The sequence below is a fragment of the Lytechinus variegatus genome, chromosome 11 (assembly GCF_018143015.1).
Source record: "Lytechinus variegatus isolate NC3 chromosome 11, Lvar_3.0, whole genome shotgun sequence".
Classification (NCBI taxonomy): Eukaryota; Metazoa; Echinodermata; class Echinoidea; order Temnopleuroida; family Toxopneustidae; genus Lytechinus; species Lytechinus variegatus.
Genome location: NC_054750.1, coordinates 35744062 through 35757933, shown reverse-complemented (window position 1 = coordinate 35757933; position 13872 = coordinate 35744062). Strand labels below are relative to the sequence as shown.

General features: G+C 35.2%; 1 protein-coding gene across 8 annotated transcripts in view; it reads right to left on the bottom strand.

Annotated features, from left to right (window-relative positions):
* Positions 1-6424: 6424 nt before the first annotated feature.
* The window catches only part of LOC121424483 (AP-3 complex subunit delta-1-like), a 99096-nt gene continuing 91648 nt past the window's right edge, over positions 6425-13872 (bottom strand). For all 8 annotated transcript variants that reach the window (XM_041620184.1, XM_041620181.1, XM_041620180.1 and 5 more), the window contains one exon: positions 6425-13811. In XM_041620184.1, coding sequence (XP_041476118.1) covers positions 13716-13811 — 96 coding nt within the window. In that variant the 3' untranslated portion in view covers positions 6425-13715. The remainder of the gene's footprint in view (positions 13812-13872) is intronic.

Genomic DNA, 13872 nt, shown 5'->3' with positions numbered 1-13872 from the left:
AGACAAAAAAGAAAATAGTAGTAATAACATGAATGATTAAAAAAATACTTTGCAAATTTTTCATTTATCATGATGAAAACGGACAAATGTGAGTATTATTTATCATTTATTTATCAGTTTTTCTCATTTGATTACATCTGTATTTGTACTTTGTTATTGGTTGTGTTATCTTTTTTTGAGGGGCCCACATTGTACAAGCATTGCTTTTTAGTGGGTCCCTCCATTTCCATCTTAATTTAATTTCTATTGAAAAATAGTATACTTACTTAAAACCTCCAATGTGTTGCCCAAATTGTGTGTTTTTTCACATGTGTATTATTATTTTTGTTTCTTTGCAACGGATACAAATACTTATGTTTATATATGGTATACAACTTGTTTTTGTTTGATGGAAGTGAAATTGAATTGAAAATTGAATTGAATAGAATTACAGGAAACGGGTCTTGGATTACCTATATCACCTTCATCCAATGAGTTAGCCATCCTTGATGTGAGCGGTTTCCTAATTATATCTGTATATATGGCGTTATTCGACGCGGGCCTCGTTTATATGGGGTGGAATGTTGAGAGGAAGTGTGATCAGGTCAATGAACAGATGATGATGGCACAATGTTGGAAGCTAGTTGTTTGCTGGAGATACATTGAACTACAAGACTGGGATATGATCGAGGATATTGACCGAGGATGAATAGCCTCCATTTCCCTCTGTTTTATATCCGACTTTTGATAAGTTAGAACAGTAGATCTCAGGCGCGGATCCAGGAGGGGGCCGACTCCGGCCCCGCCTATTTTTGGCCACCTGCAGAAAAAAGTGTACTCTTTAACTTGATAGAAACGATGAAAAACAGAAAGAAAAGTAAGAAAGAGGTACTCATGATGTGTTATTTACAGCCTCTTAACGGCCTGCCCGACCCGAAAGGAAACGAAAAAGGTCGTGAGGAGAAGAATTGAAAATAGAATTTATATAAAAATTTTCGCTCGGGATTCGCGCTCGCATTGCCTGTGTAATGAATCTCATTCAAGAGACTCTCAATATATCCAGTTCTGAAATCAATTTGCACTCAATATTTTAGCTCACACATCAAGCTTTCATTTTTTGTTTGATTTACACAAAATGTCAAAAATATATATGAAAATTTTCAGCTCTTCGATCGCTCGCATTGTTTGATTTGTGAGAGACATAATCCTCTTTGGACATTCTTACCAAAATTTTCTCAAAATGCCCCTTTATTATCATGTCAGTAAAAATTAAGCTCGTGCTTCGCGTTCGCATTTAATTGAGATCAGGCGCGTAGCCAGGGGGCGTTGCTGGGGGCGGTAGACCCCCAAAAACGTCCCCAAAAAGAAAAAAAGAAGGGAAAAAAGAGAGAGAAAAGGAAAAGGGAGTTAAGAGAAGAAAGATAGCTTTGTTTTTTTTCTTCTTTTCTTTCTTTATTTTTTTCTCAAAAGTGAAACTCCTTTATTCTTGCTCTAAATTTATATATGAATTTTGCTTCCGCGCTGCGCGCGGTTAAATGACAGTATTTAAGATCTCAATTGTTTCCCTCAACCTTTCTCTAAACCCTGTTTTTCCATTTCAGCTATATGTGTTTCTTGACAGTTAAAGTTCAAATGTATGCATTGCGGCATGGAATTAGAGTAAGGTTAGGCCGAAGTATATATGAAGTAATCTTTTTTTAAATTGATCGCGCAACTTCTGGTCGGGTCGGCTCTGGGCGGGTAGTCTTTTTATCAATTTCTGCCGTCACCTCCATAAAGTCAACTTCTCCGCTTTTCAGCTCATTACTAAACAACCATAATTTTGGGGCAAACAGGTTCCTAATTTAAAAAGAGGAATGTATAAAATTCTTGTCGTATTAAATAATAAAGTACAATATCTTTTTACCAAATTCTATTAAACTTCATGTCATTTCCCTGCACGTTCATCTCCTGTCCTGTTTTGCGCCCTCAGTTTGAAATTTTGAATGACACGTAAGTTTCTTTACAATTCAAAATGAAGCGCTTCAGGATAAGTCAAAGAAATAAGGCATCCTTTTTTTAAATCTAATTTCAATAAATCACAGAAATTTCAACTTTTTGCGCACCATTTTCCTTGTAATGAAGTTCAATAATCCTAGAAAATCGATTGAATTAGAGCCGATGGGGGTATTGAAAATATCTATTTGATGAAACGTCCGCCCTTTGAAATTTCAGAATTATATTGCTCTGCGCGGCGGGGAATATCTTTCGCCCGGCACATACAATTTTTCTCCTCTGTTTTGCGAGTTAAAGATATGCACTGTCGCTAAATTGTTTGTAATAAAATCTGATCTTTCCAAGGGAAGTATTCAATAATTATGTCTTTGAGGACACCCTTTTCTCGGGATCCTTTTCATGGCAAAAAAATAACAAAACGATCTAGCTTCCACGCTTCGCGCGGGGTTATTATTATTTTAATTTCCTCCATTGTATTCCTTTTTTGTGCGTTCACAATCAATTTTAAAACAAGGTTCAAAATCACAATATAGTCAACTGAATTGGAGCTGATATATTAGAGACAAGAGAGACGGCTCCTTTTCATTTTAATGTATGAAGCCTCGAAAGCTTCGCGCTTCGCGCGGGAGGGGGGGGGGAACTCCCCTCCCTGCACCCACCCCCTAGGGAGCGCGCTTCGCGCGCTCTGTAAGTGCATGTTGGCACGCTTTGCGTGCATTTACCGCCCCCTCCAAAATGAAATCCTGGCTACGCAGTTGATCGAGATACACAGCTTGTTCTTTATTTAAATAAAAACGTGCCTGTCCAGTTTTCAGGTCGGAATTTCAAAAAATTTGAGCTCATGCTTCGCACTCTCATTATTTAATTGGTGATAGGGCCTACTTGTATGGTCTTCATTAATCACTAAAAACAGTCCTAATCGAGTCCCTTTTCATGTTACTCTATTGAAATTTCGGCTTGCGCTTCGCGCTCGCATACTGTACTACAACCACATGCGATGCCTTATCTTGTTTATAACAATAAAAAACTAAACATTCAGTCTTTAGTTAGGACTACTCCTTGAAAAACCAACCCCCCCAAAAAAAATCAGATTATAGCGGCCAAACGAATAGGCCTAAATGTTGATGAAAATATTTATCGAACCCCCCCCCCCCCCCACTGGCGAAATCTGGATCTGCTCCTGGATCTTATTCTCATATATACACAACAAAAAAAAGTAAGTCCCCTCTTAAACAAACATCAATAATTTCCGAACCAATGCGAGTTTTTAATATATTTTTACACGAGTGTGTAGGTAATTTTATTAGCTACCCTCTGAGTAATTGTTATGGACATATTTTAAGTCATGCTTCAGTGAGCACCGTCATAAGACAAAAATGTCACTTTTCAAAAGTCACAAGCAAAATATCATGACTTTGATTCCATTCTATTGGAACTAATTCCACATTCTAATTATGAAAAATAGTCAAAAGGCTTGTAAAAGGTACTCTCTCAAAGACGACACAACTTTTTGGCTAAATTTCACGGTTGAATAAACACAAGTCCAAATTTGCTATAATTTAATTTTTTACACATTTCTATCAATAAAAATGATAGAATTGATTAGTCATTTTCAACAATATCCATCGTTTCATGGTTCAATGAACATTTATTGAAAACAAAAAATACGATTTTCAAACATCATAGGCAAGTATTGCTTCATTTTGGTAACTGCAAATGATCTTTTCTCAACTTTTTCGTTATGTTCATGACCAATTAACATGCTTCAATGATTCAAAGGCGTTTAATTAAACATTCACGCTTGAATGAACATGTGGTATGTGATTAGCTCTTTTTTACGTTATTGGAAAAAAATGCAATTTGTAACTATGGATATCTGTCACAAACCTCCTTGCATAGTTAATTTGATTTGATTTTTATGAAAATCCCGATGTTAAATGCATCAGTGAGCACACGTACAATATTCGAAAATTATGCAAATGAGAAGAAAGTTCAAGGCCTTGGACACACTCTGTGCCGTATCGAATGGTTATTTTGGTGTGCGCGCCTTTTGGATAGTGTTACTCCGAAGCCATGTGCGAAGTTTCATGAAATAAATGTTGGCAAAAGTAAGTTGTGTCGAAACAGAAAAATCAAAGAATAAGAGCAAAGAAATTGAAAAAAATCGGACAAATAATGAAAAAGTTATGAGCATTTGAATATTGCAATCTCTAATGCTATGGAGATCCTCCCATTGGCAACACGGCAAGGATGTGTGATATCACACATGAACAACTTTCCCTTTGATGGACTATGAAATACCCTGAAAATGTGTCTTTTTGCTTTTTCGTATGGTGATACAAACTCTTTATCCATGATGTATTCTTTAAAAATCTGTATTACATGCCCTCCTATAGAAAGAATACATGTTCTACTGATAGATGTAACGGAGGCAATTTAAGTGAAATATATACTAAAGCAATGGGGAGAGTTGTTCAAGAGTAACATCACACATCTTTGTCGCATTGCCAACGTGAGGATCTCCATAGCATTAGTGATCGCAATATTCAAAAGCTCATAACTTTCTCATTATATGTCCGATTTTTCTCAAACTTTCGTTGATCTGTTTCTTTGATTTTTCTGTTTTCACACAAGCTATCTTGGTCCAAAGGTTTCATTCTCCTTTAAATGATGAATAGTAAAGCAGTATAACACCATAAAATTCACCTAAAAACAACTTTTGCCCAACTTTGTATTTGCACAATATGAAAAACGACTCTTGCGACTTTCAAAAATGGTCATTTTTAATTCAATCTTTAATTACTCATGCGTGACTCAACTGATCAATCTCATTTTTTCCCAGGAGTTGCTTAATGAAACCACCTATGAAATATCATAGCTCAAAATAATTCGGTTCAAAAGTTACAGCAATCTGATTTAGGGGGGACTTACTTTTTTTGTTGTGTATAGTTCATCCTTGATCTGAACAAAAATATAGATACCGTTTGCAGAGCATGGTTGCATTACTTGCGCTGACTGACCTACTTTTCCTGAAGCCACGCGCTCAGCGGAACACGGATTAGACATGCCTGCGCTGTCCCTTCATGGTACTTGCCGGGTACTTGCCTGGGGAGAAACACCTCCCTAAGGCCCCCATTCCACAGAACGGAGACCATTGAAAGACCACTGAAAGACTTAAAATTTGTGAGGTCTTACAGCGGTTTTCAAGATAACTCAAATTTGTCATCTCTGTGGAATGGCTCAGAAAAGACCCTTCAAAGAACTCTTGAAGACTGATGGATATTTCTTGTCTTACTGATCTTAGACTAGTCGTATAGAGATCTATCAATGGTCTTTCAGAGATCTTTTATGCAACAAGTGATCTTTCAGAATTCTTTCCATGGACTTTGCCTGGTCTTTCAATGATCTCTCAGGAGTCTTACAGTGATCTGTGCAAAAATCTTGAGAGACTGCCGAAAGATCATTGAAAGACTATTAAGACCTTTGAAAGTTCATCGAAAGACTGCTGAAAGACCATTTTCTTGTAAGACCGCTGTAAGACTGTTTTGAACCGTTTCAAAAAGTTTTGGGGCCCATGAAGACCACGAAGACCACTGTAAGATTTGTCAGGACTCGGTAAGACCTCAAAGACCATTGTAGGTTCATTGAGAGACCTCTGAAAGATCAACCAGAATTCATGGTCTTTGAAAGGTCTTTCAGCGGTCTTGTGCTCTGTGGAATGGGGGGTTTAACCAGTGCACCCGAGAGATATGTGACGTCAATGGGTGCACTACTCCATCGACGTATTGCAACCCAATAGTGTTGTCTTAGTGGGCGTTTTGTTACAACAGCCTAGCGAGAATATGTTTGGTCATGTGATGCTATTTGAACCAATCACTATGCAGGATTTAATTCGTGTAGGATATGATATACATATAATGCACGTAAACGCGTGCATGCAGGCTAGGGCCAAATACTGAACATCATGATGTGCGAGAAGAGCCAATGGATATACCACACAGAGGTCTGCAGGACCGAGTGTGGTATATTCCTTTGGCGAGTCGAGCACAGAGTTCATTATTTAGGTCCTCTATGCACAAGAATGCGTGCATTGTTTGTTTTATACAATCCCTCTCCTCGCCCATGTTACTGAGTTGCCCCGAATGCTGTATTTGATCTAAATTCTAGATAATTCCAGACCTCGCACTCCTGCACTGACGTCAGAATGCAGGATAGTACTTTTGGTATGACGTCAGAGTGCAGGATAGTGCATTTTGGATGCAATAGCGCAAATCGCTGAATATCATGTGATCCGCTTTGGACCAATCAGATTACAAAACATTCTTGGGAGTTGTATAATAGTACATACATCTGGCTTTCCGTACTTAAGAATGATTTGCTTCAACCTCACTCGAATACATTGACTGTAAAACAACAACATGAAGCTTCTTTTATATAATGTATATATGCAGTCTGATATTTTATTTTTCAACATTTATATTTTTTTTCATTCATCTGCCCATCTAAATTGAATCATTCACTTTCACTCACAGCACATTGCTCAATACATAGAGCTAGACCTAAACAGAAAATATCAATATATATATAGTGTTTCATAGTAATTAATCTCTTTTAGACAATACATGTACATTCCTATATTTAGATGTAGAAATGTTATTATGATTCAGATAGACATATACTTACATACCTACAAATATAACCATTTGATATCACAAGTACTATTATTTAGTTGAATACCAAAAGGGCATTTATGTCCACAACCTTTACTTACACACTATAACATGTAGCAATGTCTGTTACTTTGAAATCACTTTTAGGACAGAATTAAATTATTTTATTGATTGATCATTTATTAACTGAGCAACCATAGGCAATCCCTTTAAAATTCTTATCATTATCTCTGAAAATAAACACCACTAGAAATGCTGCAATGTAAACAACAAAATATAACTTTGATCTGAAAAAAAGGATTTCAATTTTGCAATCGGTTGCCCATAAAAGATTTTAAAGGCTTGTCATATAAAAACTGGTGACATCAAACTAAAATATTAAACTGTGATGAAACAAAATCAACATATTTTTAGTTGGAAGGGTTTCATTCAAAACCACAATCTATTGTTATCCTCTTCGTCAAACACACAGACCCAAATTCACAAAGGCAGTTTTTAAAACCATCGGTTGAACCCATCATTTTATTCAGATTTTCTTGGTATGAATTACGCTTATTAATACCGCGTATATTAAAGAATGTCCCATGCTGATGCACGCTTTTGTCAGTGCGCCAAACTGACGGCTGTTGCCATGATTAAATATGCTATTTCATTCATGAGTCCACTGTTTAAAGAATAGACCATCAATTCAAAACAGTGGACTCATTAATAAAATAGAGTGGACAACCACGGCAACAGGCGTCAACTTGGTGCACTATGACAAAAGCGTGCATAAGCATTGGATTTTTTTAACATACGGTACACAGCAAACAAGCATAATTTATACAGGAAATCTGCATAAACCATGGGTTCAACCGATGGTTTTAAAAACCACCTTGGTCAATTCTGACTGTAATGTTTGATCAATTTCAATACAAAAGTACACAATAAACTCCTGTTAATCAAAAGTATCATATTCTATTAACATCATCTATGTTTATGTGAGGTGTGCTTTTTTGTGAACTGCAGCCCTCAATGTCAAAACAATAGTATCCCACAATTCACAAATATACGTCCAGGACAAGGGTGCAAGAAAATCACTCTATGTATACTTTTACTGCATTATATACTGTATTAGTGGTAGCAGTAGCCTCACAAGGAAATTCTATTTTTATTTCTTCTTTTAAGCAAACATTACAGAACATATGTAAATATAAGTCTCAATAGACTCTCCATCTTAAATATTCACTGGGGATGATCAGTATGATATTGAAAGATTATATCTCATACATGTATTACAAAAAAGTTTAGATACACAATACATGTACATCATGAACACGCCTCTGAACCTGCTACAGAAAAATCAACCATCCTCTAATGTCAAATACACAGTCTACAACAAAACAAATATATTTTGGTGTCCATAAAACAGGCAGGGTCTAATGGGTCACATCCAAGGGAATGTATGTTTGTACAGACTATGCATAGCTTTTCTTTTCTTCAGTAAACTACTCTTACTGGGGGAAGGACCTAAAGGAGTAATGGATCAAAAAAAAAAAAAAAATAGCTAAGTGCACAAAATAATTTCTTCTTCTATGAGACGATAAATTTATGATAGTTAAATAAATGCAAATCTACAATTAAAAGTTAATAGAGTTATCTAATAGATAAAATGTTATCGTGGTATTAGTGCTATTTCTTGTCCCAAGAAGTCTTATTTTGAATCTCCAATCCTAGATTCCTATAACAAGGCAGTTTCCCTGGTCTCTGTTACACAGAGAGTTTCTTGAGTATTTTTAGGCTTTGACAAACTTACATGTACGGGATAACAATAATATAAGTCTTTTGAAGATGAAAGGAATGGTGTATAAGTGTTGTGAGACTATGGTGTCTGAGTGAAAATAAGGGAATTTTGAGTAGGACAGAGAGAGCAATGGTGAGAGTGATGTATGGTGTGATGGATTGGAAGAAGACTAAGGACATGATGTAAGACGTTGGGTTTGGAAGAAGCAGTGGACTGGTTGGCGAAGGTGAATGGGGTATGCTGATATGGGCTGAGGGATGACAAGCTTGCTTTAAGCAGGGCTTTTGAGTTTTGAGGTGGATGGTTAGTTGATGAGAGAACATAGAAGATGCAATTGGATGAGGAGAGTAGGAAGGTTGGATGAAGGATGCAATGAATGGGTTAAAGTGGAGTGAGGGGGTAAGGTGAATCTTATCATCCATGTATCCGGGAAAAGGAACAGATTTAAAACTCTGGATTGATGATTTATGATGAATTTTTTAAAAACAAAAATAACTTTGTCTTTCATAAGATGTAATTTTTCTTCATATAAAAGATGACAGACCTTATTTCTATCAATAGACTAAATCCACAATTATGTGAAGGTTGATGAACAAGTGAATATACGTGTAGATGGTCAAATGAAAAATTTAAATGCCTATTTTTTTTAATAATTGCTTAATATTGATTGTACATTGAACAAAAAAAAAAATATGGATCAGAATGATTTGAGGAATGACTCAATGATAAACTTTACCTCCCTTGGATAGATAGACGTGTTTCATTAGAAGCAGTATGCTACATTAGGTTTTTGAGTACCACAATCAAACAATCCGTTATGACAATGATTGGACCATGGTAAGGAAGACTTGTTCTATGGATGGATCAACCCTAAAAGGACTGGGGGTTATATACCTCCTCAACACTTCGCAACATTTATGGAATGCATAAAGATAGCCTTGCAAATTTCATGAACTACATGTAGATCCACACAATTTTAAAGTAATGACTATTCCACAAATACCCCCAAAATGGCCAAAGTTCATTGACATGAAGTTTCATGAACTAGATCCATAAAATTTCAAAGTTATGATTACATTCCACAAATACCCACAAAATAGCCAGTTAATTGACTCTAAGTAACCTTTGACCTTGGTCATGTGACCTCAAACTCTGGCAGGATCCACCATTACCCTTATGTCTAAGTTTTATGCACTAAGTCCATATAGATATGATAACATTTCAAAATCTTAACCTTGAATGAGATTTTGATGATTCCCTCAACATGGTCTAAGTTTATTGACCCTAAATGACCTTTGACCTTGGTCATGTGTTCAGTAATACTTGATTACCCTTATGTCCAAGTTTCATGAGATAGGTCCACATTCGTTCTAAGTTAGGATGACATTAAAAAAACTTAACCTTGGTTAAGATTTCAATGTTGATGACGTCACCGTCGCCGGTGGAAAAGCGGTGCCTTCAGTCTCATTCTGCTATGCAGGCCAGACAATAAAATACATAAGGAAAAATTTGGCTTCAATTTTTCTTTGTGGAAACCTCTAAATAAAAGTACAATGATGACATCTGGAGGGAAAAAATGAAAATCTAAATTGAAATTGAGTGTTAAATATGCAAATAATGTTTTTCATGAATAAATTTGCATATTTTATTCATAATAAATAATTATTTAAGGAAAAATTTCCTTATACTGGCTCATAATCAATGTGGTAAAGAATGAGCATGTCAAAGTTGAGCACGATCGCTCGAACAGCAGCTGAGATCAGAAGGGGGCATTACCCCCCCCCCCCCCCCGTCCTAAATACGTCTCAAATATCCCTGTCCTTTTAGGGTTAAAATCCACCACTTCTGTGCTATTGAATAAAATACAAACGTTGTCATAAATAATCTTTATTGGCCCTGCTTTAAGAATTGGATGTATAATTAATTTACTTTGCTATCAACAGCAATGATGATGTAGATGTTTTATCACTGCCATCCCTATTATCAGCAAATGATAAAAGCTGTAAATAAAAAAAAACAATATTTTTTTTAAATATCATAATAGTAAAGCATGTCCAAAACTGAAGGAATACATTTATTTTCATTAAATACAAGTACAGTACAAAACTCTAAAATAGTCCTAAATGTGACATGCACAAAGTAATTCTTATCATTATCATAGCAGAAATGTCAAATTCTAAATCAATTCTAGATGTGCAACAAATATGCCCTATATTGCACGATTTAGTAGTTTAACATCAAACCAAATAATATCATAATTTTATTATTCGAACATGATAAAACTATGCACAATATATCAACATGTCAGTATACAACAGGGCCCATGTAATACAAACCATTTGTGATCAATTGCAACTTAAAAAAAGTTAATATTTAATATGTTGAAGAAAGAGCAAATGGAACAATGATTTTGATTGGCCATTACCAATTTATGATTGATTGCAAAGCTTTGTGTCACAGGAGATCATTGAATCTACTATCAACATGTACATGTAAGATGAAAGAAAGAAAACAGCAAGGTCATACAGTTAAGAAATTATTAGTTTTTGTATTAAATAGACTGATTTTTGTGCCATAAAAACAGTAGCAAGATAGTTCAAATTGCAAGTTTCTCTCACAATAATAATACATCTTTGAATAAGGAAAACTGTCAGGATTCATTAATATGTTAGCTATTAAACTGAATATGAGAATAGTTCAAGTCAAATTGACTGGGATGATGAATTTCTCTTTACACAGTTTAGACTTCCATAGGAGTATTTTGTACATAAAACATTTGGTTTTAATTATGCATGCTTCATTACAGAATTCATTTTGGGTCGTGCAAGTTTAGAATTTGTCTGAAAAAAAGAACCACTGCAAAAATGATAAACTGAAGACATCTAATGGATTTATTGTCAGCAAGACTAAAAGACATTGTTCCTGAATGTTTAGAATAATTTCTTTTTAATATGAGTAGATATATCAATTGACTGCCTGACCCAGTCACTTCCTGACCCGGTCACTTCTGTCTTTCTCAAAAATGAAGCCACCAGTGTCTCCTCACTGTCAGAGGAGAAACTATCATATTGGGTACAGTGTTTTGGTAGTTATGCTACAAGCAGTTTGTTTTTAGATGGTGTTTTTTTTTTTGGTCTCATCAGCTTTTGAGTCTATTCATTCAAAAGTCACTATTTGAAAAAAGTGTTCTCACTTTCAATTACATGTATATGTTGTACTGAAGCAAATGGAAGATAATAGAGAATCCTTACCAAATGAGAGTATACAAGCTCTACACAATATCTTCATTACTAATTTTTTATCATACAACTTTTAGTATATATTTGTCACCTTACTTGCATTTATAATTCCCTTATCTTTGAGATACAATAGTACATGAACCTTACACATGTATACTGCATAAAAGGAAATAAAAGAGAAGACACCTTTATAATAAGAGCTGCTTTGACAAACCTGTCAAAGACATGTATGGTATACCACTCATTAACATACTATAAAGACAAGTACACAGTATGCTTTTTATATTGAATTCAAATAAATCAGCAGTCTGTCAATAACAAAAATCTTATAAGCCCCTTTTACACCTTCATGGAAGCAACACGGATCATCCCGGATTGTCGATCCAGGGTCATCCGTGTACAGTCCGGGATTACCATGTAAACACTGGCTACCCATCCAGCGCCATCATCCTTGATGGAGAAAAACTGAACATGTTCAATTTTTCATCCCAGAGTACACGGATGGATAGTCATCTGTGTCCGTTTGTGTAGCCACCGTGAACATTCATGCTACCGAATGCATCCGGGAGGCTCCATGTAGGAACTGGGAGGTCCTTGTTCATACTGGCTTTATCCGGCTCTAATTTTTCAATTGTTTGCATACATGGACAATAGTCCGTGTTCATGGCCATGTATGTGTTCGCTTCAGACATCGCAAAAAGAAAGAAACTTTAATCTTGGCCAATGCTCTAGATTTATCCCAGTAGAGACCGTAGCCTCCCTGAAGGTCTGTATAAGGACCTAGTAACATCCGTGTATTCCGTGTAGCGTATCAAGCAGATCCCTAGTGCTACCTTGTTTATCCTTGAAGAAACCCTACTTTCCTGTACATTCCCTTGTAAATACCCAGTTAAATCTGTATTCACTCCAGCAATGATCGAAAAATATCAGTTTTGCACCCGGATCACACGGACTGTGATCAGTGATGGTCTATGTTACATCCTTGAAGGAGTAAAAGTGGCTTTATAAAAGATATATTATTTTACCAATAACAACCAAGAATTTTTTTTAATCATCTCTCCTTTTGGGCATTGTAACCTGGTAAAGATTGATAAATAATCCATTTATGTGGACCAAGGAGATACCATACATGTAATATACAAGATGATTTATGAAATACAAACTTCACAAAAGGTATTTGAATATTGGGAAAGTATGAATGTACATAAAATAATCTGCAAGAATATTCATCTATGAGAATTGTTCCTCTTTATTTAACCACTTCCTCATTATCTCATGTATATTTATTTCCATTGCCTTTTTTTAGTCTTGCCTTTTACATAAATATGTCTTATCTAAGTATTTATGCAAATGTTACTATTTTCATTGTTTGAAATATGTAATGAGTTTATTGTTTGTACTTTGCATACACTGAATTGAATTGGAAGATTATAAGAAATAAGAAAAAGAAGAAACAATATGAAGCCTACATTATCCATCATAAGAATTCTTCAATAATGGTAAATCCAAGCCATAGACATGATACACATTTACAAGGATCATTGACCAAACTTCATTCTGAACATGTGACCTGTAATAACATTAGTCCCATATCAACCCAATACCCATATATTACAATACAGACACATCAATATTTTAACAGTAAGTACATGAACATATTGTATCTCGTCTTTTTTTTAAATATTGACAGTTATAATATGCTGCTTTATTCACCAAACTCAATTGAAATGCAGATCTGCTCTTAGCATTTTTAGGGCGGGTTTACATATATTTTAATTTTTACATATTAGCTTTCAATAAAACAAGGCTCAAAATGAATGCTGATATTCTTAGACAGTTTCATAATGGACTAGCGATAATGGAAACCTTGTAATTATGGTAATTAATATGTGAACAAGGCTGAGCAACCAATCAAGTCCATCATAATTTTATGATCATTTTATGAAACAGACCCCTAGTTCAGTACTGGAAATGTTCTGATAATATCTTCACAAGATTAGAGACTTGTTAAAGTATAATATTACATATCTTTTGGTGAAACCTTCTGTCCTATGATTCAACAATGGTTGCTTTAATTTCATCTAGATAGTTGGACAATAAGCTGGAATCGTTAGACTTTCCATCAACTGAAATACCTCCACCATCCTACAGAAAAGGGAAAAAAAATGGTTTAAATAATTATGCAAACAATAGATATAGATGCTAT